Genomic DNA, 26,863 nt, shown 5'->3' with positions numbered 1-26,863 from the left:
CTCCATCCATAGCCTCTCTTACTGATTGGGGGAAAGAAAGCATGTGATCTATATAAAAAAAAAAAAAAAAAAAGACAAATGAAAGTTGAAGCCTAGTCAGTGACCCCACAACCAATATCTCCACACTGTCGAACTAATATATGCAGCATTTCAAAAAAAGAATTTCAATGCCCCAAATACTCATTAAATCTGTGGTTACATGGTCCCAATTCTTCTCTTTTCTGGGCTTCAGAGTGGGAAGATACTTCTCTGGATGTCCATGTTAGTGCCTGGTGATGTGGCTACTTCCTATTGGTTATCCATCAGCAGGGTCCTCACACATCTTGAATATAGCAAGAGTAAGATTCTTTTTATGTGGCTTCAAGGACAACATTAGAAAACACCACTCCTTTATATTACATGCCTTGAATAGTACGACCTTCATGGACAGCTTTACCAAAATTGTAGTCTGACATTACGTATTCTGGATTTGTAATTGATTTTTTACTTTTTTGTTTAGCTCGGCTTAAATACAGCACCAACCCTTTCATTTCAACTTGAAATAAGGCTTTTTTAGGTAGGTTGAGCTGCAACACCTAACTTTTTTTATCAAGTGGATATAGGCCTGAAATAAGCTGTGGAAGTAGCATTAACCACGTCCCGACCAGCCGCCGCAGTTATACTGCGGCAGTTTGGCTCTCCTGCGCAAACTGTCGTAGCTGTCTTTAAGACGCTTTAGCGTGTCCCTGGAGCCGATGCGCGTGCCTGAAGAGCGCGATGACCGATGGGCACCCGCGATCGCTCATGACAGAGTGAGAATCGTGATCTGTGTGTGTAAACACACAAATCCCGGTTCTCTCAGGGGAGAGGAGACAGATCGTGTGTTCATACTAATGTAGCGCCCTGCTCCTTTTAACCAGGCGCTCGCAGGTAAATTTAGTTTTTGGCTGAGCTGTAAACAGCTCAGATTGAATGAATCTAATTTACGGGATCTGTTCTGGAATTGACTTGGTTGTGCAGTTCCCATTGTTGCCAGTAGGTGTCACTGGTACCACAGGACAGTGCCCGAATAACAACCTAGTGAAACTTTAATAAATATACTTCTTTCAGAAACAGCCCAGTAGGAGGTTCCTGCCGCTGTGCATTCTGGGAGAGAGTATTTATGGGACAGATGTCATGTGCGTAGGAGAGTTCTTACCTCGTGGCCCTCCAGGTCTGCGTCACTGCAGCTGTGCAAGTAGGCCCAGAAGCCTGTCTGGGGCCTACTACCGCAGAGGTGGTCCTTAGGCTGTCTTGCCTGCTGGGAAGAAGCAGAGCCAAGCTGAGGAGATCCAGGGGAGGACCCTTGCTGGAGAGAGCCAGGATGAAGGCTGGTCTCTCAGAAGGGCCTGGTGACTTACTTGGAGGACGCACCTATCTCTAACCTACCCTTACAGTACTGCCGGGTCGGCTTAAAGGTTCTGGTACTGTGAAGACGCTGCTCTACAATTTAAATCAAGGTAACTAACTGTCTGGCTGCTAAATGTGTGAGAGAGACTTGTCCAGACATCTTGCAAGTTGCTAGGTCTGTGGCAGAGATCTACCCAGCCATACAAGATTTACAGAGAAAAAGCTGTGTTTTGTCCTCTATTCTGAAGAGTCTGTAAGTGATCTGCTACAAAAAGGTATCTGCAACTCCCCTTCAACCTCTTTACTGCTACTTCCTTCAAGTTGTCTTGTAATAAAGCATTGGAAAAAGAAATAAGTGACTGGTGCATACATTGGTGGGCGCAAGGCCCAATATAGACTCTAAGTTCCTGATGTGGTGAAACTACAGGTAAGGGGTGATGGCAACAACCCAATTTAAATCAGCAGCTCCTTCAGGGGTCAGTGCTACACTAAGTAGGAACATATATATACATCAGGAAGAATGAAGGGATTTTAACGGTGCACATACACAAAAGCTGTATAACTTTTCTCTTTTAAAAAGACACGATTTATTGTTTACAATCAATTAAAAGAAAACATAGATGTTGTATGGAATAACAAACATTTTTCTTATTACAGCAATATAAAAACAAGGTGGTCAAATAGGGTAGAAAAGTGTGTGTTATGTATTAACAGATGGTAATTATTGCATACTAGCCCGACATGTTTCGCATTGTTGCTTTTTCAAGGGATATGCAACTGGTTAGTGAAACATCCAACACTTTTAGTGATTCTGGGAAAATAAAGAAAAAAAGGGATTTTTATATACAAATACAAGTAGTGTTCAATGTTAATACAGCATTGAATACATTAGAAAACACGTGCTGTCAATCTGAAATGTCCGTAGTGGCTTACCCCTAAATTGACCTCACAAGGTCTCGTCAGAACCGGCAAGTACAGACCCAACCAGACAGGGTGGCGGGGAGGCTATGGTGCAACCACAGGGAGCAGAAAGATGAAGCTGTTATATGGATATTCAATGTTTAGTGTCAATGAAGTTGTATGCAAAAGGGTTAATAGGGTTAAAAAACCAATAAGTTAACACTTACGCAGGTGGTTAATTAAGGCTATACCCAAAGATGCAGATGATCATCAGTATCAGTAAGATAGTAGTTATAAGGGATATTTAGATGGTAATCAAATGAAGCTGAAAAGTTGAATACAAAAACAAAAAGTGTTTTACTAAATAAAGGGATGCTGAACTAGATACTTCAAACTGATTAAAACGTCTGTAAATAGATAATGAAAGTTTGCACATGTATTGTAGTGGTATATTTAAACTCCAATGGCAAGGACGTACTGTCTCAAGAACTTCCTACTATATCAGCAATATGTGCATATATAATCAAGGATCTGCAAGGGTACAGTAAGTAAATAGAGAGTAGATAGTAAACATATGAATGTAGAGCAGAGTGTGGTATACTCACCAGTCACTCACACTGCTGAGATCTTAGGCTTGCATCTTCCGGCACTGGCAGACGTGTCTGTCAGATGTGCCGGTTGATATACTGCTCCCCATCGAGCCGGCTCGATGCGGACGTGATGGCGCCAGTGCGCATGCCCGAGGGACCAAATCCCCGTCCAGACTCCAAATCCCATGAGGCGCAGCAACAACAGAGGGAGCCGACATGCGCAATACAGTGCACGGCGGCTCCTCCCGCATGTAGGTCGCGTCATGGGGCGAGGGGGCGGGGGAAAGGACAACGTCAGTGCCTTACGATGGAACTGGTCCATCGGGGAGGCACGGCGCGGAGTGGGCACATCTCAAGGATGTGCCCCGGGCGTCCGTGTGGATGCGGTAGCCCCTCCTAAATCCCAGCATAGATTGAGTTGGAAGCGGTCTGACAAGGATGGGCTAAAGGAGTAGCTGATCGAGCAAGGGGGGACCACAAACCTCCCAATCTCGATCGACAGATCAGAGGGACAGCACGTTTACATAGAAAAAATAATATATACAATTGCAACAAAGACAAAAATGCATGTATGAAACTAAATTACATTTGGCTGCACATTAATCAAGCTTTAATAAACAGGTATAACAAATAGATACTTATATCATGGAAACAGGTCATTTAATATAAAAATGACAAAAAGGGGAAGGAAGGGGAAATGGGTAAACAGAAAAAATGGTGTCAGATGGACAATGACACCTTGAGATCGGGTATAGGGCAGCTACACATTTAGAGGAAGGGCCTGTAACTCAGGCTTTCGTTCAGGCCTGGGAAATGAGTGGCTTTGAGGGTGTAGATCCAGCGGGCTTCAAGCTGGAGCAGTGTCCTGTCGACACTGCCCCCTCTTTCGTCCAGCGGGACATGCTCCAAAGCTCGGAACGTGATGGTTCTGGGATTAAAGTTGTGGTATAGACCCACATGCCTAGCAATGGCTGTATCCATTTGTTTTTTAAGGATGGGCTTTATGTGGTCTCTAATTCGTTTAACAAATGGTCGTTTAATTTTACCGACATAAAAGCCGCCACAAATGCATTGAGCTAGATAAATTATACCCGGAGTCTGGCAAGTCGCATTGAATTTGATTGAGTACCATTGGCCATTGGGAAGTAAGAAGCGTGATGTATTTTCTACATACCGGCAAATGTCACATCTGCCGCATGGAGAAATGCCTGTATAGGGGGGCTTTTTGTTGACAAATGCATCTTGAAAATGACTGTGAACTAGGCGGTCCCTCAATGAGGGAACCCGTTTGAAGGTTATCTCAGGGGATGAATTGATGTATTTGCTGATTGTTGAGTCAGCTGATAGAAGGGGCCAAAATTTGGTTACAATGCTTCTGATTTCACTATGTTGACTGGAGTAGCGAGTGATCAGTCTAACAGTATCAGATTTTTTAAAAGGTTTTATTGAAAATAATAACGAATCTCTGTTACGTGTTTTAACCCTGTTGTATGCCCTTTTGAGGCATGAATGGCTGTATCCACGGGATAGTAGTCTTTTATGTAGATCTTTAGCTGCTGACTGGAAGTCTGCGTCCTTGCTGCAATTGCGTTTTAATCGCAAGTACTGACTATAAGGAATACTCCTGAGCAAGGGGCCTGGATGTGAGCTGTCCGCGTGGAGGATAGTATTCCCGGCCGAGGGTTTTCTGTATAGTGATGTATCTAATTTTCCATTAGCGTCAATGGAGATGGTAAGATCAAGGAAATTGATCGCAGTTGTGCTATATTCCATAGTGAAATGAAGATTAAAATTGTTAATGGAAAGCAGTCTGAAGAATTCTTTTAACTCTGTTTCAGAGCCAGCCCAGAAAAGCAACACGTCGTCTATGTAACGATACCAAGAGACAACCTTTTCCAGCAAATGGGTCAGGTCGTCTCTAGAAAAAACATCTTTTTCCCACCCCCCCAGGTACAGGTTGGCATACGATGGGGCACATTTGGTCCCCATCGCAACCCCCTGCACCTGGAGGTAGTGGGAAGAATTAAATATAAAGACGTTATGTCTCAGAATGTAATTGAGAAGCTCCAAGACAAATTCGTTGTATTTCTCGAAAGAAGGACCTCTCTCATTTAGATGATTACTCACAATTTCAATACCCTTACTGTGGGGAATAGTATTGTATAAACTTTCCATGTCCAGTGCAACTAAACAGGTGCCTGGTGGGAGTGACATACCTTCGATAGTTCTTAATAAGTCTATGGTGTCTTTAATATAGGAGAAGAGAGAGGTGACGTGAGGATATAAATAGCTGTCTACCAGACTGCTTGCATTTTCCAGATATTATGGGACGTCCTGGAGGTTCCAGGATGGATTTATGTACCTTCGGTAGGGCATAGAAAGTAGGGATCCGTGGGTCAATTATATTAAGGTAATCCCAAGTGTTTTTATCTATAATGCCTCTGTGGTATGCTTTGAAAATGATGTTGTAATATTCAGTGTTGAAATTTTGTATTAAGGTTCTGGAAATAGGACGGTACCAATCTCGATTGGATAGAATCTTGTTACACATGTTAATATATTGAGATGTCTCCATAATGACCAAGTTCCCGCCCTTGTCGGCAGGCTTGATTATTATCTCCTGGTTAGATTCAAGGGATTTAATGGCCGCTTTTTGGTCAGCATTCAAGTTGGAGGATATGGGAGGACGGAAATTAGACTCTTCAATTGCTTGAGAGGTTTGTGTAACAAAAGCCCAAATGTTGGGGTTGGTACTTAATAGATGGAAATTCCTTGACTTGGGTTTGAAGGACTGTGGGGGGGGGAAGACACACCAGCGACAGACAACTCAGGTGGGTACAAACGGCCGGGGACGTCATCGTCAGTGTGTCCCTCTTCCCAAAGTGCCACCAGATCCTCAAAAGCTTGCTGTTCCTCCAAGTTTAACTGGAGGTTTAAAGTTTTGTCATTTGGGTATATGTCTTGTGTAGGTTTATCAAAAATGACTTTATATAAAAGTCTACGAGCAAAAAGGTGAAGATCCTTGATGAGATGGAATTTGTCAACATGGGAATCGGGACAAAAGGTTAGACCCAGTTTGAGGACCTGTTCTTCATGTTCAGTTAGGGTATAGGAAGAAAGGTTAATAATGGATAATTCTGATAAATTAGATGTTGAATTAGGGGTGCATGGGATTAGGTCAGACTCTGGGCTTGTGTTAACTCCTGATCCTTCCCTAAAAAAAATAGGTGCTAATTTCATGTCAGCTGTTACAGGTGTACCTAATGGAGAAATAATTTGTTAGCATTGCTTACCTTGGTGACCGTGTTGGGTTGAAGAAGAGGGGCAGTGACCGCCATAGAAGGTGCTGTGGACATAATCGTGTGAGTGGCCGTCGTCTGAGGGCCGCGTGGCGTTTGTGACGTGGAGTGAGGTATACCGGAGGTGCGAGGTGGTGCCGCTTTAGGGTGATTGGGCTGTGAACGGCGAGGTATTGGAGTACCCGCTTGATTTTTAGGGGACTCCAAGGAGGCAGTGTCAGAGTTGCTTTTTCGTCTTTTTGGCAGTCTATCTCCAGACAAATCTCGGTATACCGTCGATTGGCTAGATGATAGGGAAGAAGAGAGTGATAAATTAGTCATGTCATTGCCATTTTTAGTGTTGCGATGGTTAGTGGATCTGTACGATCTCGTGTTCGTATTCTGTGTCCATTTATAGGCTGACCCATTTGAATGTAGGAACACCGATCGATCTCCTCCCCTGGTCAGTCCCACCCCCCCTCATCCCACAGTTAGAACATACCTAGGGAACACAGTTAACCCCTTGATCACCCCCTAGTGTAAACCCCTTCCCTGCCAATGACATTTATACAGTAATAAGTGGCTATTTTTAGCACTGATCGCTGTATAAATGTCACTGGTCCCAAAAAAGTGTCCGATCTGTCTGCCGCAATGTCGCAGTCACAATAAAAATCGCTGATCACCGCCATTACTAGTAAAAAAAAGAAATAATAAAAATAGCATAAATCTATCCCCTATTTTGTAGACGCTATATCTTTTGCGCAAACCAATTTTATAGATGATTATTGCCATTTTTTTTTACCAAAAATATGTAGAAGAATACATATCGGCCTAAACTGATGAAGAAATTAGTTTTTATTTTTGGGATATTTATTATAGCACAAAGTACAAAATATTGTGTTTTTTTGTAAATTGTCTCCCTTTTTTTGTTCATAGCGCAAAAAATAAAAACCACAGAGGTGCTCAAATACCACCAGAAGAAAACTCTATTTGTGGGGAAAAAAGGACATCAATTTTGTTTGGGAACAACGTCGCACGACCACGCAATTGTCAGTTAAAGCGACGCAGTGCCGTGTCTCAAAAAATGGCCTGGTCAGGAAGGAGGCAAATCCTTCCGGGGCTGAAGTGGTTAAGAGATCTAAAAGCATTAGAAAGGTTTCCTCCTAAAAAATATCTAAAGGGCTGTCTGCATCCTAGCAACCAAAGTTGCTAGGCATCACTAGCTGCCTGCATCCTAGCAACCTACAAAGACAGGCAGCAAGAGCCACCTGAATCCTACCAATGCAGGATCTTATGTGGCAAGATGTGCCTGCATCCTAGCAACTTAGGACACCAGCGGCAGGAGCCACCTGGAGGACAGCAGGCTGCAAGAATTGCCTACACCTTAGCAACTTAAGACATAAGCAAAGTAAGATGCTCGGTGGCAGTAGCCGTCTGCATCCTCGCAATGAATGACAATAGGCAGAAAGAGGCGCCTGTGTCCCAAAAACCTAGGAATCTAGGAGGCAGGGGCCGCCTGCGTCCTAACAACATTGGATGCTAAGCAACAGAAGCTGTCTTTCCTAGCAATCAAGCATGCTACCCACAATCACAAATATATTACTATACAGTAAATTAAAAAACTCCACAATAGAAACAAAGTCCATCCAGAAGTGAAGAAGTGCTGATTGGAAACCTGTGGGTGGACTTTGTTTCTATTGTGGAGTTTTTTCCTTTGTATTAATACACAGATTTGTTTCTGATTGTGGGAGATTATTTTATGCATTTTTAGTCACTGGTTTATTCACCAGTATATATTTTTTGGCATATTATGTATTGAGTTATGGTATATTTTGGTTATCTATTGCTTTTTTGCTGGGTTATATATTTTTAAAGGGGAAGCACAACAGGTTTTATGTATATACATTCTTCTGTTGTTTTGTATTCGGACAATCACTAAGTGCTGCTTCTGTACAATTTTGTACGTTTTTATTTTAGTTACCATCCCTAGCACAGATATGTTTTGTTTATCTATAATGATTATGAAGTATTGACTGTCAAGTATATTTGATGGGTAGATGTTGAAGTAGATACACTCCTATCTTTTGAATGGCACCAGTATTCTTCATGGTTCAATATAACAGAGTAGACTATTGTGATATGATTTCATCTGGCACCATGAAAGTTTCTTGTTGCTGTCTGTGCTTATATTGCTTCCACAATTATATTCATTTTCATTTTGAGTATAATTTTCCTCCTGTCGCAGTTCCTGAGAAGAGAGACAGTAACATATTGCAGCGAATCACCACAAACAGACAGGAACAGCATGAGAAGGCGACTTCTGATCTGCATAGAGAGTTAGCTGACATCAGCAAGGTGAAGTAATGAAGGATTCTGGGCAAGCTCTCTGATATGCTTGTTTTACACTTTATAGTCAAATTTCGCTTTTTTTTTTTTTTTTTTTAGGAAATGGAGGCCTTAGTTCTGGAGGCTGGAAGGACTCTCCAAAAATATATATCAGTGTCTGATAGAAAGATTGACTTGTTATTTCAGCAGTGTGAAGAAAGGAAAGACAACAGGTCCCTCACAATGGTGGTAAGTATGGCCTTCACCTTTACAGCAGAGGCATTGTTAATAAACTGCTCTGCAAAACTGAACCTGATGAGCAATTAGGTTTCATCTTTTAGGCGAATCTAAACTAAAAAACAAAACTGGAATAAATTACAGCTTACCAGTCCTTAGATGTGGTGGCTGCATTATTCTTCTTATCTTAATTGTACAGGACACAAAGGCAAAGTATTCACAGGCCCTGGGTAATAGGCTTGTAGGTGCTTGGACACTGGCAAAACTTTCGAGGACACGCCCCCTGTGTGCTTCCCCTATAACACTTTTTTTCCTTTTCAACTTTTTGCTGACCGTATAACACAGATATACAATGGCTAGGTGGCTCGGCTGTGGCAGATCACGTACCTAGTATGTGATCTGACACTACCAGGTAGGGGGGCGTGCGCACGCCGTGCTGTAATTAAACACAGCAGATGTTGATCACTGAGTGCCGGCCAATGGATAACCGCTGGCACCCAGCGATCATCGGGAATTTAAACAGGACAGAGCCCTGCCTATGTAAACAAAGCAGTGCCTTGTCCTGTCAGAAGAGAAATAATAGATTTTCTTTCCCCGCAAAGCAGGGAATAAAATCCATTATTTCCCCTAGTAAAAGCACCTCACACAGTACACCAAAACACTAATTAGGCACACAGTTAACCCTTTGATCACCCTAGATGTTAACCCCTTCCCAGCCAGTGTCATTAATACAGATCACTGTATTAGTGTCACTGGTTCCCAAAAAGCGACAGTTATTGTCCGAATGGCTGCAGCAATATCACAGTCCCGCTATAAGTCGCTGATCGCCACCATTACTAGTAAAAAAAAAATAAATTATAGTATATATCCCATAGTTTGTAGACGCTATAACTTTTCCACAAACCAATATACAATTATTGGGATTTTTTTTTTTTACCAAAAACATGTAGCAGAATACATATTGGCCTAAATTCATCAAGAAATTAGATTTTTTAAAATATTTTCATTGGATATGTTTTATAGCAGAAAGAAAATACCTTACTTATCGGAGTATAACATGCGCCGGCGTATAACACGCACCCCAATTTAAGAGGGAAGTTTCAGGAAAAAAAACTTTTTTAAAAAAATAAACCACTTTGAAGCAAAACAATGGTCAGTGAGCATCAATGAAGCCTGATCAATGCCCATCTGCAGCCTGATCTGTGCCCATCTGCAGCCTGATCTGTGCCCATCTGCAGCCTAATCAGTGCCCATCTGCAGTCTAATCAGTGCCCATCTGCAGTCTAATCAGTGCCCACCTGCAGCATTGCTCAGTGTCCATCTGCAGCCTTGCCGAAATATAGGCTGCCACCGAGGAGAAGGAGGGTACAAGAGCTTCCGAAATAGAGCCTGATCTCCTGTGTTCTCGGCTCGGCGTCACGCCCAGTCCCGCCCCTTGGCCCGGAACCTGTGATGGACAAAACGCCGGTCCAATGCCGGGACTTTAATGCTAGGAGATGTCTAGGGGGGCGGGACTGATCGTGACTGCGAGCCGAACCAAGTACACAGGAGATCTGGCTCTATTTCGGCAGCACTCGTCCCCTCGGTGGCAGCCTATATCATCGTATAACACGCACACACAATTTTCCCCCTATTTTAAGGGGGGAAAACGTGCGTGTATTACGCTGATAAATACGGTAATATTGTTTTTTTTTCAAAATGATCAGTCTTTTTTTGTCTATAGAGCAAAGGAAAACTATTTGTGGGAAAAAAAAGGACATCGATTTTGTTTGAGTAGAGTGCGCAATTGTCAGTTAAAGTAACGCAGTGCCGTATCGCAAAAAATGGCTTGGGCATGAGGGGGGGTAAACCTTTCAGAGGTAAAGTGGTTAACTTCATCTGATGATCCTGCCAGTAACACACTTCCTAGCCTGGGGTGATAACACTGACTTACTAGCTATGTCACCCTTGGCTGCTCCTCTGATTTTGACTACAAAGCCATTTTCCTTTCTTCATGTCCATTCCATAGCAAGGAGTTATTCTGTAGTTCACAAAAGGTTGGAGAACTTATAAGATTGTTTGATATATCAGTTCATTGCACAGGAAGTTACAAGGACGCTGGAATTCAGGCAAAACAGGAGTTTTTCTGTACTTGCTGGAAGCAAAAAAAATGGCTCCACCCAAAATAAACACACATAAAATGTCTAAAATAAAAATACAAACTAAAAATACAAAGTGAATGGAATAAGAATCTAAAATTTACCGTGCCTCTGAAAGGCACCAAAAGGTTCCCACAGCCAGTGAGAGAAGGGAAATGTTGACTCACCCGCCGCTAGTAGACCTTCATCCAATGAGTTTAACAGACAAGGTTCTGGGTAAATAAGATATTCCATCACCAACACTTACCTTTTAAATATAATGGATACGTCCCCCAACTAAAGTATGTATCACCACCACTGCTGCTAAAAAGTCTCATCACCGCAGAAAATGGTGTCTAACCTCAGCCACGTTTCAAGTCTAGCACACAATAGCAACAGACTGGGGTAGCAAACATGCGTGGAACATACAGTATACACAGGGTAAAGGTTTGGTGCATCCGATCTATACATTCAGCAGTCAACAATATACCAGAGATGGCTCGGAAAATGCAAACATTGCCATGTTAGTGCTTTTCCTGCTTTTCTATACTTCCGTATACTAGCTTTTTATTCCCTTTTAGTTTTTACATGAATTTTGGGATCATGTGGTTGAGGAATCCTCTTACAGAAAGGAGTGGATCAGACGCACAGAGAACACTTTGTTTTATCTAGAAGAGAAACGTGCAGATCGGGTGAGTAAATACTTCTGACTTCTTTAGGAGGTTCCATTTTGATTATATTAAGGAGAGTGCCTCAGTCTAGATAGGTAGATAGAAATAGGGGCAGCTACCGTTATCCTTGTGCTTACAATTATGAAGTTATGGGGGATGTCAGGAGCTACTCCAAAAAACGCCCCATGACAAAGAGAAAATTAATGGACTATCTTGGTACCCAAGGAATGGACAATTGAATATAAAAATATATATTTTATTGTAGAAAACAACTTGATACACATTAATACAAACAATATATAAAACGTACTCCAAGTATTGATGTACCTAATTTGTAATAGTATAATTTTCCCCCCTTTTTCTTCCCCCTTCCATTTAATATTTTGTGATCAATTTAATTAGAAGACTGTATTTCTCCATAGATGTAGGTCAATGCCTCCTGAAGAAGCAAATTAATTTGGGAAACATGTAGAGGATCACATTTTGGACCTACATCTCTGGAGGCTCCACTATCTTGTTGGGTTCCCATGTTTAAGTCTGTATCACTTTGCTATTGTATGCAACCATTGTTTTATATATTGCTTGTATTAATGTGTATCAAGTTGTTTTCTACAATAAAATATATATTTTTATATTCAATTGTCCATTCCCTGAGTACCGAGATAGTCCATTAATTTTCTCTTTGTCATGGGGCATTTTTTGGAGTAGCTCCTGACATCCCCCATGACTTTATCACTTTGATTATATGTAATAACTGTTCGAGGGCAGTGGCCAAAGATGTGATCTCCGTAGAACAGTGATTCTCAAACTGTGTGCCACGTGACAGTTGCGGGTGTGTCGTGGGAGTTTTGAAAAGCATTTAAAAATGCTAGCGTTTTGAAACCTTGAACATATCGAAAATGAAATGGTAAATCAATGTCGCAAAAATTAAAAAAGTAACTTATAGAAAAACGCAATCTCTGTCAGCCTGTCATTCATTGGTTCCTTTTCGTAACGCGAGACTTATGTGAGATCCTGGGAGAACTTGATCGCTCTAATTATATTATTATAATGATAAAGACCATTCCATTCCAACTTTTATGCTTATATATATAAAGTTTGTTCACTGCTTAGCGATGGATAAACACTTAATTAAGTCTGGAAATGCGCGCTTGTTTGTTGACTTTGGAACCTCGCTTCAATTCGATTTGCTCTTGAAAGCAGACACATCCTTCACATTAAATTTAAAATGAAATATATGTAAAAATAAATAAGTTCTTCGCCACAAAAATTGTTAAATCTTTTCAGGTGTGCTGTGAAAATTTTTAGATCTTTTTGGTGCACCGCAAGACAAAAAAGTTTGAGAAACACTGCTGTAGAAGGTGCAGAACACAAGTAACACTGGCTGAATCTCCTTTCATTAGAGATCACAAGACCAACATCATAAGCTTTTGGTTATGTAACCAAGGGGGGCTTTCAGCAGCATTTTTACCATGAAAGGTTTTGCAGCCTTTCTGTAGTTATTCATCCCAGAAAGACTGTTAACAAAGCTTTATGTTAATATGTCAGTAGTGGTCAGTGTTAAGGAGATTGTAACCCTTAAAAAAAATGTTCCTGTTTCTTTAAAGCACGATAAAGAGCATAGTGCTTCTGCAGTGTAACTTGCCCCTCTATATGCTGTAAAATACCTGGAAATACCTGGTTGATCCTGCCTTTTCCTGTGTCCCTGTGTGTGAACTGACCACGGTAATCATGGCTGCTGATCCATGATACTGTGGTCAGTTTACGTGCCTCCTTTATCCCAATGTCTCTCCTCTCCCGGTCTTCCCCTCCCTCCCTGCCTGTCAGCACGGTAGTCTGTGTGTGTGTGAGCCATCTCCTCCCTGCCCCTCCCCTCCTGTCGCTATTCTGCTGTGGCTGTAAAGTCACTGATCTCCAATCCTGGAATCCCCTCTGTTTCAGGAAGATAAACAGTGCAGTGTCTGTGTTTTTTAAAAATGATACAGCTAAATACCTTAATTTAAAGCGCCGCTGTTCGGTCACGTGACCACCCGACTGATGTCAGAGGGGAATCTCGGCCCCTCCCTCTGTAGTTCTTAGATCGGTGAAGGAAAGCAGCGGGAGGTAACGTGACCGCACAGCGGTGCTGTAAAATGAAAATTGCTGTTGTTTCTTTTTTAGGTGCGGATGTTAACACATAGGTTAACTATGTTTATGTTTTTAGATCGCTGATGTGTTGAAGAAATTCACAACACTTTTGACAAAGATTTGCTATTTAATGCCTTCTGATGTACTAAGGTTTATTCATAAAGAAGCTATGGTAAGTAATTAAATGGCTGGCGGTAAATTTCAGGCAACAAATCAAATCATTTTGGTCATCTACTAAAGTTATGCACGAGAAAAATTACAGCTGTACTCAAAGTCAAAAAGGTAATTCAATATACAGTATATCTCAATGTGGTATACAGTTTACATATTTTTAGTGGGGACGGAAAGTATTCAGACCACCTTAAATTTTTCACTCTTTGTTATATTGCAGCCATTTGCTAAAATCATTTAAGTTCATTTTTTTCCTCATTAATGTACACACAGCACCCCATATTGTACACACAGCACCCCATATTGTACACACAGCACCCCATATTGACAGAAAAACACAGAATTGTTGACATTTTTGCAGATTTATTAAAAAAGAAAAACTGAAATATCACATGGTCCTAAGTATTCAGACCCTTTGCTCAGTATTTAGTAGAAGCACACTTTTGATCTAATACAGCCATGAGTCTTTTTGGGAAAGATGCAACAAGTTTTTCACACCTGGATTTGGGGATCCTCTGCCATTCCTCTCCAGTTCTGTCAGGTTGGATGATAAACGTTGGTGGACAGCCATTTTTAGGTCTCTCCAGAGATGCTCAATTGGGTTTAAGTCAGGTCTCTGGCTGGGCCATTCAAGAACAGTCACGGAGTTGTTGTGAAGCCACTCCTTCGTTATTTTAGCTGTGTGCTTAGGGTCATTGTCTTGTTGGAAGGTAAACCTTCGGCCCAGTCTGAGGTCCTGAGCAATCTGGAGAAGGTTTTCGTCCAGGATATCCCTGTACTTGGCCGCATTCATCTTTCCCTCGATTGCAACCAGTCATCTTGTCCCTGCAGCTGAAAAACACCCCACAGCATGATGCTGCCACCACTATGCTTCACTGTTGGGACTGTATTGGACAGGTGATGAGCAGTGCCTGGTTTTCTCCACACATAGCGCTTAGAATTAAGGCCAAAAATTTCTATCTTGGACTCATCAGACCAGAGAATCTTATTTCTCACCATCTTGGAGTCCTTCAGGTGTTTTTTAGCAAACTCCATGCGGGCTTTCGTGTGTCTTGCACTGAGGAGAAGCTTCTGTCGGGCCACTCTGCCATAAAGCCCTGACTGGTGGAGGGCTGCAGTAATGGTTGACTTTCTACAACCTTCTCCCATCTCCCGACTGCATCTCTGGAGCTCAGCCACAGTGATCTTTGGGTTCTTCTTTACCTCTCTCACCAAGGCTCTTCTCCCCTGATAGCTCAGTTTGGCCGGACGGCCAGCTCTAGGAAGGGTTCTGGACGCCCCAAACGTCTTCCATTTAAGGATTATGAAGGCCACTGTGCTCTTAGGAACCTTAAGTGCAGCAGAATTTTTTTGTAAAATTGGCCAGATCTGTGCCTTGCCACAATTCTGTCTCTAAGCTCTTCAAGCAGTTCCTTTGACCTCATGATTCTCATTTGCTCTGACATGCACTGTGAGCTGTAAGGTCTTATACAGACAGGTGTGTGGCTTTCCTAATCAAGTCCAATCAGTATAATCAAACACAGCTGGACTCGAATGAAGGTGTAGAACCATCTCAAGGATGATCAGAAGAAATGGACAGCACCTGAGTTAAATATATGAGTGTCACAACAAAGGGTCTGAATACTTAGGACCATGTGATATTTCAGTTTTTCTTTTTTAATAAATCTGCAAAAATGTCAACAATTCTGTGTTTTTCTGTCAACATGGGGTGCTGTGTGTACATTAATGAGGACAAAAATGAACTCAAATGATTTTAGCAAATGGCTGCAATATAACAAAGAGTGAAAAATTTAAGGGGGTCTGAATATTTTCCGTCCCCACCGTATATACAGTAAAACCTTGGATTGAGAGTAACTTGGTCTGAGAGTGTTTTGCAAGACAAGCAAAATGTTTTTTAAAAAAATAAAAACAATCAATTCTCTTCATACATTTTGGCCAAAAATGTATTCTGCTACATGTCTTTGATAAAAAAAAAATCCCAATAAGTTTATTACATAGTTACATTGTAGGTGAGGTTGAAAAAAGACACAAGTTCATCAAATCCAACCTATGCTGTTGACTGGTTTGTGTAAAAGTTATAGCATCTACAAGCTATGGGATATATTACTGGAATTTTTATTTATTTATTGTTATTTTATACTACTAATGGCGGTGATCAGCGACTTATAACCGGAATGCGATAGTGCATTGGGTCACGTACTAGGTATGTGACCCAATGCAGGAGAGCAGCTCTGCTATTGTATATGTAAGTTATACGGTTGGCAAGTGAGCAGTTTGTGTTTGGTCTTGTAGATTGTGTCTTGATTTCACTGACTTTCTGCTTCATACACCTAGATGATAAATCAAGCCGTACTTGCCAACCAAAGAGCAATTGCCAAGCTGTCTCTGAATCTGATGGAAACAGAACTAAAAAGAGAGGGGACTCAACGCCTTCAGTGGCAAGACCTGATAAAAGCCTGGAAATCCCATGAAAAAGAAAGAGTGATAACTGAATTCAGGTATCTTTTTCAGAAAACACATAATCCCTTACTAAGCTATAATGAGAGCTCAAAATAATGATTGTTATAGCAAAAAACATAGAAATTTAAAGGAGTATTGTGGGATTTTTAGGGTGCACAATTACAAAATCAAAATCATTTATAAAAAAGTAGAAATTTATTAGAACATTGTTAAAAACAAACAACCAAAGGGTAGGTATTGATATTACAGTACTAATACAATTGCAGACTGATATTCATCTCTACATGTTTCGACTTGGTAATTGGCTTCTTCAGGAGAAAACAACAATTGGTCATATTGATTACCTGTATGTTCAAAAACTATTTGTATGTAAATTGAGGCTCCAGAATCATAGGGATATGAGAAATCAGATCATCGGGTAACTAAAAAGAGAGGGGGCACAACGCCTTCAGTGGCAAGACCTGATAAAAGCTTAGAAACCCCATGAAAAAGAAAGAGTGGTAACTGAATTCAGGTATCTTTTTCAGAAGACACATAATCCTTCACTAAGCTATAGTGAGAGCTCAAAACAATGGTTGTTTTAGCAAAAAACATTTTTAAAGCTTACTAAATTGAGACTATGTTGACTTTGGAGACCACATTCTAGGTCATTAATGGCTAACCTGTGCTTGTGAAACTGTTTTTGTATATATGATCCCTTATATGCTGTACAAATAATCTAGGTTACATCATGCCTAATAATGATACTTTGTTGTTTTGCAAGCCTGCAACTGTAACCTCTTCATTTGGACCAATGATGTGCAATCTATGGTTACGTACTCCTAGTGGAGTCTCAGTAGTACCTATATTATTAACTGTGGCTTTCATTTGTATTTGTTTTGTTTTTTTAATCACTTTTTCTGCTCCATAAAATAGCTGACTGTAAAAAAGAAAAAAGAAATGTGCAAAGTTGACCTAAAAGATGAAATCAGTTCAGCCCTATGATATCTTATTTTGGTCAATGGACAAGTACATCTCTCTTCTATTATTTGTTCTACAGGCTGCTTGCAGAGAAGGAGATGGAGGAGATGCCTAGTAGTGTCAAGAGGGAGGTTGACCTGCTAACAGATCAGCACCAGTCACTCCATAGCAAGAGGCTTCAGCTGCTGTGTTTGGTCAGGTACAGTAAGTGGTTCTCATGTAGCACAGGAACATGTGCAGAAAGGGCTACCAAGCACATTTAGCCATAAAGGAAGTATTTGCTGGAAAGGAGGACGTTAGAACACTGTAGAGCATTGCCTTTTGATCAGTTTAGTATATTTAGGTGTGGCCACAAACCCCACCTCCTGTACCAAATAGACCCAACACATAACTCTTATGCCTCGTACACACGATCAGGTTGTTGGCCAACAAAACCGTGGAATTTTGTCCGAAGGGCGTTGGCTCAAACTTGTCTTGCATACACACGGTCACACAAATGTTGGCCAACAATTACGAATGTAGTGACATACTGGACGTACTACGTGGTTTTTCAGCTCTTTAGCGCCACCCTTTGGGCTCCTTCTGCTAATTTCGTGTTAATAGGAGTCTGGTGAGTGTTGATTCGCGCTTTTCTTTTTGTGTTTATCATTTAGCTCTTTTCGGTTCGCACTTTTCATTTCGTGCTTTTCAGTTCATTTCTGAACGGCCGTTCGTCAACCAGACATGTTGCGGAATCAGAGGAGATAACATGTTATTTATTATTGGCCTTGGAGTTATTGCTTTTACATTATTTTTTTCGGTTGAATAATGATTTGATTTGGTATACTGTCTATATTTTTGGATGCATAGAATGCACTTTTTGGTTAAGTTCTATTGGCAGATAGCATGTCTAATTTTATTTGTTTTCTTTTTTTAATGCACAATAAAAAGATTGTGGAGAATAATACTTGGCTATGTGTTTTACTTCAAATGAAAGTTTGGGAGTCGGCAGTTAAATTTAAAAAAATACAATGTAAAATTGACAAGGGACACCAACATAGTTGTATCTTTGATCTTAAAAACTACGGGATAATGGTGTTGTGGTAACGTGCCCCAAAAAAAAACAAAAAAAAACATAATAATATTATTCTTGATATCACTAGAAAAAAAAAGCCATTGAAAATTAGTTCGCAATAACTCCATCAGTATCACCAGCAAAGCAGCTTCAGTATCCTATTAAAGAAGAAGAGAAATGTGCGCTGCATTTGGAGATTTCATAATTTGCCACATCACGAATGTTAATTCTCCATTATGAACGCTAGTTTACAAGACCGACCGCTTCTGCTTCCGAGCATGTGTGTTTGTACTTTGGACTTTTGTCCGACAGACTTGTGTACACACGATCAGAAAATCTGACAACACACATTTGTTGGCGGAAAATTTGAGAAAATGCTATCCAACATTTGTTGGTGGAAAGTCTGACAACAATTGTCCGATGGAGCGTACACACGGTCGGATTTACCAACAACAGCCTGTCATCACACATTTCCCGTCGGGAAATCTGATCGTGTGTACGGGGCTTAAGTTCAGGAGAGAGGTTTGGTAGGGGTTGGGTCAAGGCTGCCTTCCACAGGAAAAGTTGAAATTTGGCTAAAATTTTAGTTGCATAGATCTCTGAATCTACTAATTATCTTAATATGCAATGTTCACAGATGGTGAGCTCTGCTTATACATTTTTTTTTGCTCAGTATGAGTTGCTTATTTAAAGTTATACTAAATACACACAGTTTTGTCCTGAGATTGTCCCTGAGATCGCAACCGGGACTTCCCGGGACTCTGGATCTCTACCATGCCTTCATACAGTTTTTGGATACATACCACAGACATTAGGTTCTGTTATTGTGATAGATGATGGATAAGTATTATGGCCATACCTTTTATTTCTCTGTATTGTTATGTGATGATCTGAAAAATGACGCCAATCTGTCTATGTGTCTGGTTATTCTGAACTTTGTTATTCTTTCACGAAAAATATTGAAATATAAAGTTGTACTAAATACACACAGTTTACTTTACATTGTCCCTTCTCATTATGTATATGGATGATGGCACTGTAATTATTTTAATACAAAAATAAATCTAAATACCCTACTTTCTAATCGATATACAGCTGTCACATGACCCAGCTTTTTCCCAGCCTGTCTGCAGGGAAACAGTGGCAGGAGGAGCTTGTGGTTCGTTGCTGCTGGTCACACGTTGAAAAAAGAAAAAAAAATGCCTTTTGATTATCGAGTAAAAATATATAATTCATATCAATAAACTGTTTTAAAGTGTCATACAACTATGTATTTAAAATCAAATCTTAATTATTTTGGGCAATAATATAGTGACTGAGTGAGTATGAACAGCATGTAATACAGCATTTATTGATAGTTTTTAATGACTTGGGTTTAGTGACACTTTAACCTCCCTGGCGGTATGATTATTTTGGATTTTAGGTGCTGAAAGCGGTACAATTATTTTGCATGGAAATTTGGCGTTTTATATTGTAGGCCTGTAATCCTTAACAATAACACACTTAAATCTGTCCAAACAAGAGTTTCTAGATATCCCGGGTATGATGAAGTTTGAAACACAAAAACATAAATTATAATATAATAAATAAATATAAATAATTAAAAAAAATAATAATATAATAATAATAAAATAAATTTCCCCACGATTCACTATCGCTCAATTCTGCAAGTGTTCTAATTTACTATCATTGTTTTCTAGCTGATCTAAAGCCACTTTTGACATAAAGGGACACTTTTTGGTTGCTATGGACAATCTCCAGTTTCCAGGTAGAAAGAACAGTATATATCATGTAAAACTGCATGCAGGGCATGGGCCAAAGCACTGGGGACAAAAGGGATGTGAAGTAATTTCATACAGTACTGTAATCTGTAAGATTACAGTACTGTATGTGTTATGATTTTTAAATTTTTTTGAATTTGCCGCCAGGCTCCGCCCCTGTGCGTCGCGCCGCTCGCAGGGAACGGAGCCCGGCACAGAGAGGCTTCAGAGGAGACAGAGCCCATGGACACTGCGGGGGACATCGCAGTTGCATCGCATTGCAGGATCCTGCAATGTAATCCCGAGTGTGGCTCGGGGTTACCGCTAATGGGACTGAAATTTAACCCCGAGCCACACTCGGGATTACCGTCAGGGAAGCTACAGCTCAGATATTGCGGTGAAATAATTTGTAGATCGGCAAGTAAAGACCAACAATCTATAAAGCATCTTTGAATTTGTGACTCTAAACACAGTTTTCCTTTTCTTAGTGATTTCATACCTGAGACCTGTACAAAGACAGCAGTGGCTGAATGGCATAAATCTCTTCTGGACGTGAATAAGGAGATAGGTAAGAAAAAACATTGGGGTTCATTTACTAAATCTAGAGAGTGCAAAATCTGGTGCAGCTCTGGATAGAAACCAATCGGCTTCCAGTTTTTTTTTTTATCAAAGCGTAGCCACCCTGATTATGTCAGATTTTTGAATCTCAAAGTGGTACATTGTTTTGCGTAGAAATTTGGCGTTTTATATTGTAGGCCTGTAATTCTTAGTAATAACACACTTAAATCTGTCCAAACATAGACATTCCAGGTATGATAAAGTTTGAAACACAAAATCATAAATTATCATATAATAAATAATTATAAAAAATAATAATATAATAATAATAAAATTAATTTCTCCATGATTCACTATGGCTCAATTCTGCAAGTGTTCTAATTTACTATCGCTGTTTTCTAGCTGGTCTAAAACCACTTTTGAAGTAAAGGGACACTTTTTGGTTGCTATGGACAATCTCAAGTTTCCAGGCAGAAAGAACAGTATATATATAATATAAAAGTGCATGCAGGGCACTGGGCATAACACTAGGGACAAAAGGGATGTGAAATTATTTGATACAGTAATGTAATCTGTAAGATTACAGTATACTGTATGTGTTATGTTTTGTGTACATTTTGAATTTGCCGCCGGGCTCCGCCCCCAATGCGTTGCGACGCTCACAGGGAATGGAGGCCCGCACACAGTACATCGGGCGGAGTACACAGCCCGCAGGCACAGCGGGGGGACATCGCAGGATCCTGCAATGCAATCCCGAGTGTGGCTCGGGGTTACCGCTAATGGTACTGAAATTGAACCCAGAGCCACACTCGGAATTACCGCCCAGGAGGTTAATTAAATAAGCTGAAGATAATTGGCTACCATGCACAGCTTGAGCAGATTTTTCACTCTCCAGTTTTAGTAAATCAACCCCACTGCTCTGTGTAAATACTGGAACTATAGTTTCAGTTGTCCTTCCCTTCTTATTTCCTTTGTTCCATTGCTTTCTCTCTCTGCTTTCTTCTGCCCTCCTCTCCCTTCTTTTTCTTCCCATCTCTCTTCACCTCCCTTCTCTTTTTCTCTGCCACCTCTCTCTCTCTCCCCCTGCTCTCGCCTCCCTTCTGTTTTCGTTCCTTCTCTCTCTTTCTCCTTTTCTCTACTTTCTCTTCCACACATCTCTCTTCTTTCTCTCTTTCTCTTCCTTTCTCTCGTGCTATCCCATCACTTCCCCCCCCCTTTCCCTATAAACTAATTCAAATAAAACTACAGCTGCATACTGGTTCCTATGGACTATATAGAAGATTTCCTTTCCTGCTCTCAGTACATGATTTCTATTAGGCTGGGTTCACACATGTCCAGCCGCGGTTTCAGTGTGGGAGTCCGGTGTGTTTCTGTTCACCAGTTCAGGTGCGATTCAGATGCAAATTTTTACCTGAAATCGCACCTAAACTGGACCCAAAATTGCACAGGACTCTTTATAAAACTGCGGCTGCCCCGCATGTGTGTGAACCGGCTATATTAAGAAGGCTGCCGGTTGACATGCTATGCAAATAGGATGCGGTTAAAAATGCATCCACTTTGCATATATGTGAATCGAGCCTTATGCCGCGTACACACGACTGGACTTTCCATCAGAATAAACTCTGACGGAGTTCCGACGGAGTTACGCTGAAACGGACTTGCCTACACACGATCACACCAAAGTCCGTTCGTTTAGAACGCGATGACGTACAACAGGACTAGAAAAGGAAGTTCAATAGCCAATAGCTGCCCTTGCGTCGTTTTTGGTCCATCGGAATAGCATACAGACGAACGGTTTTCCCGATAGGAATTGATTCCGTTGGAAAGATTTAAAACATGTTCTATTTCTAGGTCCGTCAGAATTTAAAAAAAAAAAAAAGTCAGCTGAAGCCCACACACGATCGGAATGTCCAATGGAATGATTCCGTTGGACCATTTCTGCCGGAAAGTCCGGTCGTGTGTACGCAGCATTAGTCTAGTTACTGTGGATAGTCATGTTTACGGAATTATTGCAGATTTTTATACACTGAAATAGTCCCTGTGCCATTTAAAGCTGAGCTCTGGGCACAAAAACTTTCATTTAAACATACACTATATTACCAAAAGTATTGGGACACCTGCCTTTACACGCACATGAACTTTAATGGCATCCCAGTCTTAGTCGTTAGGGTTCAATATTGAGTTGGCCTTTGCAGCTATAACAGCTTCATTTCTTCTGGGAAGGCTGTCCACAAGGTTTAGGAGTGCGTCTATGGGAATGTTCGACCATTCTTCCAGAAGAGCATATGTGAGGTCAGGCACTGATGTTGGACGAGAAGGCCTGGCTCGCAGTCTCCGCTCTTATTAATCCCAAAGATGTTCTATCGGGTTGAGATCAGGAATCTGCACAGGCCAGTCAAGTTCCTCCACTCCAAACTCGCTCATCCATGTCTTTATGGAGCTTGCTTTGTGCACTGGTGCGCAGTCATGTAGGAACAGGAAGGGGCCATCCCCAAACTGTTCCCACAAAGTTGGAAGCATGAAATTGTCCAAAATGTCTTGGTATGCTGACGCCTTAAGAGTTCCCTTCACTGGAACTAAGAGGCCAAGCCCAACCTCTGAAAAACAAACCCACACCATAATCCCTCCTTCACTAAATGATTTGGACCAGTGCACAAAGCAAGGTCAATAAAGACATGGATGAGCGAGTCTGGGGTGATTGACTGGCCTGCACAGAGTCCTGACCTCAACCCGATAGAACACCTTTGGGATGAATTAGAGCAGAGACTGCGAGTCTGGCCTTCTTGTCCAACATCAGTGCCTGACCTCACAGATGCGCTTCTGGAAGAATGGTCAAACATTCCCATTTGCACACTCCTAAACCTTGTGGACAACCTTCCCAGAAGAGTTGAAGCTGTTATAGCTGCAAAGGGAGGGCCAACTCAATATTGAACCCTACAGACTAAAGCCTCGTACAAACGGTCAGATTTTAGGCCAACAGTCTGTCATCACGCAATTCCCAGTGGAAAATCCGATCGTGTGTATGAGGCTTAAGACTGGGATGCCATTAAAGTTCATGTGCGTGTAAAGGCAGGTGACACAATACTTTTGATAATATAGTGTATTCCTAAATAGCCTCAAAGACTATTAATCGACTTTGTAGTCAGAGTCTTCAAGTGGGAAATGCGATACACCTAAGAACCAAGCCCTGAGGTGTGCCATGGTCTAGCTGGTCAGTATGCCTGAAAAGAGGGCATACCATGAATGTATGAATAAGAAAAAGTACTATGAATATGTATGAAGGCTGGGGGAAACGGGTGGATGACAACCCAGAAACACCGACAACACCGGCCCTGACAGATGAGGAAGATTAAATAGTCCTCTCGGACTCCTCCCACAAATGCAGGCTAGCCTCCAGCCAGCCTTACACTTGTAGTCAGAGTCTTCAAGTGGGAAATGCGATACACCTAAGAACCAAGGCCTGAAGTGTGCCATGGCCTAGCTGGTCAGTATGCCTGAAAAGAGGACAAAAATACACAAATTTAGGTGAAGAAGGGAAGGTAACAATCCATCAAGTGGAGTAGCGTGCACCCGGATGGCAACAGTATGTATCCGATAAGTATCCGGTGTGACAGGAGAAACCCACTGACTCCTGACTTGGTGATGAGAAGGAACCCCCTATAGAACCTGCGAAGCCACCCAGAACCCAACTGAACGTCCCGTGAAAGATTGGATTGAGCCTGATGCCCGAGACAACCCAGACATGAGAATGAACTGCTTGTGAATGAGAGGATACGTGGGGGAAAGGGAGCAAGGGCTGGCCCGAGGAGCCCCTGCAAAATGATGGCCGAGAAGATTGAAATACTTCAAATGGACACCAGTGAAGTAGCTCAGTGAAATGCCCCCAACCCCTGGCCTACCCATACTTGGTATGGGGAAGTGAGAGGATGAGTGCAAAAGGACAACTGGCAGGAGTACGAAATGCTGGATACCTTAAGGATGTGATGGAGTAGGCGGATAAGGCCCAATTGCGCTATGGCAATAAGCATTGTCAAACATGGAGGAACCATGCCAGACACAGAACACTGGTCCCACCTGATTTGATCGGGTCATGCTTCAGCCTGTGACCTAACAACCGAGTCTGAATCCTTAACCGAGGAAGGAGGGCCAGACTCCATCCCGGGGAAGTAAGACCCATGGCATGATACAGTCATACCCAAAGTGACTGAAGCCCCCCCTACCTGGAACAGGCTAGGGATCGGAAAAGATGACTGGACTAACGTCCCTGAGCAGTTCTCCAGGCAACATCCTAGACAAGAGAACAGAGGCGAGAGTGGAATCCAGAATCATGATGCCGTTTGCCCAAACCTACCATTTAAGGACCGTCAAGGCGCACACCCTGAGAGAGACTATAAATCCCTGGGCGGTAACCAAGGCCTCTATGCAACAGGACGTCAACTGAAAGAAAATTGAGGACTGTTTCCGACCCAAGGGTGAGCCCAGTGGCGAAACGACATCTGCACCAATCAATTAGCCCTAACAACGGGCAGGACTGATGGAAGTGAGTGCAAGCATGGTTGATATTGGTATGGATGCCAATACAGCCCAACCTGAGAACACAAACTATAGAAATGACAGACAACCAGACATTAGAACAACAACGCCCCTCTGTGCCTACCTAAGAATGAGAACATGAGCAGAAATGTCAAGACCACTGCGCGTGAATGAACCTAATAACGGGCCCCCCCTCCAACCTTGGGTGAGGGGTAAGTGAGCCCGAGTAACCTGTAGCGCAGAGACAGGTAATTAAACTGAAAACTCAGGGCTAGTGTACCCACAGACCGTGGTGGGTGATCGTACAGGTGTGGTGAATGAACATGAAATGCAAGGACAGCAACGCTATGGCAAAAATGCTGAAACTGAACGCTGAGGCAGAAACGTGATGACAGAAATCCTGGGGCAGAAACGCTATGACAGAACGCTGAGACTGAAACGCTGAGGCAGAAATTCAATGACACAAATCCTGGGGCAGAAACACTATGACAGAAACGCTGAGACTTGAACGCTGAAGCAGAAATGCAATGACAGAAATCCTGGGGCAGAAACGCTGAGGCAGAAATGCCATGACAAAAATCCTGGGGCAGAAACACTACGACAGAACGCTGAGACTGAAACGCTGAGGCAGAAATGCAATGACAGAAATCCTGGGGCAGAAACACTACGACAGAACGCTGAGACTGAAACGCTGAGGCAGAAATGCAATGACAGAAAGCCTGGGGCAGAAACGCTATGACAGAAATGCTGAGACTGAATGCTGGGGCAGATCACTATGACAGAAATGCTGGGGCAGAACGCAATGACAGAAAACGCTATGACGGAAACTCTATGACAGAAAAACGCTGTGACAGAACTCCTGGGGCAGAAACGCTATGATAGAAACACTGACCAAAGAAAACAAAATAACAAAGTAAAAGCAGCAGTGTATGTGGTTTACATCCTCCCTGTCTTGCCAGCCTCCCAGGTATGCCAAGCTCTGCTGACAATGAATGTGACCTTATGTGCTTGAGAATGACATGCGACTAAAACCACAGTGATACTCCAGCATGGTACATCTCCTACTGCAAGCCTTGTCAGACCCGTCACCTGCCGTCTGGCCGTTGCCATTACTGCTGTGTGTAGGTCTGATGTCCTTGACTGTGCTGCAGCAATGCCAATTGTGGGATGAGAGGAGCAGGCGGGCGGGTGTCCCATTCCCCCATGTGAGCACTGGGAGAAACAGGTGGGCGGCCCCCTCGTGGAGCCAGATGTGTATGAGGAGAGGAGCAGGCAGCTGTCCAATTACCTCCCCCCCGCATGAACACCCGGAGAAGCAGGCCCCCACATGGAGCAAGATGCGCATGGGGAGAGAGGAGCTGGCGGGCGAACTGCTTGTGAATGAGAGGAGCCGATCACACCCCCCGGTGGGCGGCTGGCCGATCACCCCCCCCCGCGTGAACACCAGGCGCCCCCCTCTTAAGCCAGATCTGTCCAGGGAGAAAGCTGGTGGGTGGCCGATAGCCCCCTCCCTGGTGTAAATACCGGGAGAAGCGGGCGGCCCCCTCGTGATGTGAGATGTTCCCAGGGATAACAAGGTGGGTGGGCAGGCAGTTCTCCCCGGTGGAGCCTGGTGTGAGCACCGAGAGAGGCACCTCCACCACAGTTGCAACCGACCGTAGCTCAGCACGGACCTGGAAGTGACGTGTGTCGGCCCCACCCCCTTCTAAACCCAGAAATGTCGACAACACTGGCCCTGACAGAGGAGGAGGATT

The 26,863-nt window shown here is 42.3% G+C and overlaps 1 protein-coding gene across 1 annotated transcript in view; it reads left to right on the top strand.

Moving 5' to 3' along the window:
• The window catches only part of CCDC180 (coiled-coil domain containing 180), a 150,296-nt gene that overhangs the window by 35,521 nt on the left and 87,912 nt on the right, over positions 1 to 26,863 (top strand). Inside the window, exons 5-11 of the mRNA XM_073600566.1 lie at positions 8,382 to 8,491; positions 8,582 to 8,710; positions 11,397 to 11,507; positions 13,690 to 13,785; positions 16,119 to 16,282; positions 17,284 to 17,403; positions 20,507 to 20,586. Coding sequence (XP_073456667.1) covers positions 8,382 to 8,491; positions 8,582 to 8,710; positions 11,397 to 11,507; positions 13,690 to 13,785; positions 16,119 to 16,282; positions 17,284 to 17,403; positions 20,507 to 20,586 — 810 coding nt within the window. The remainder of the gene's footprint in view (positions 1 to 8,381; positions 8,492 to 8,581; positions 8,711 to 11,396; positions 11,508 to 13,689; positions 13,786 to 16,118; positions 16,283 to 17,283; positions 17,404 to 20,506; positions 20,587 to 26,863) is intronic.

Source organism: Aquarana catesbeiana, linkage group LG09, assembly GCF_042186555.1.
Source record: "Aquarana catesbeiana isolate 2022-GZ linkage group LG09, ASM4218655v1, whole genome shotgun sequence".
Taxonomy (NCBI): Eukaryota; Metazoa; Chordata; class Amphibia; order Anura; family Ranidae; genus Aquarana; species Aquarana catesbeiana.
The sequence above is the reverse complement of the archived record's forward strand: the minus strand, read 5'-3'. Positions and strand labels throughout refer to the sequence as shown.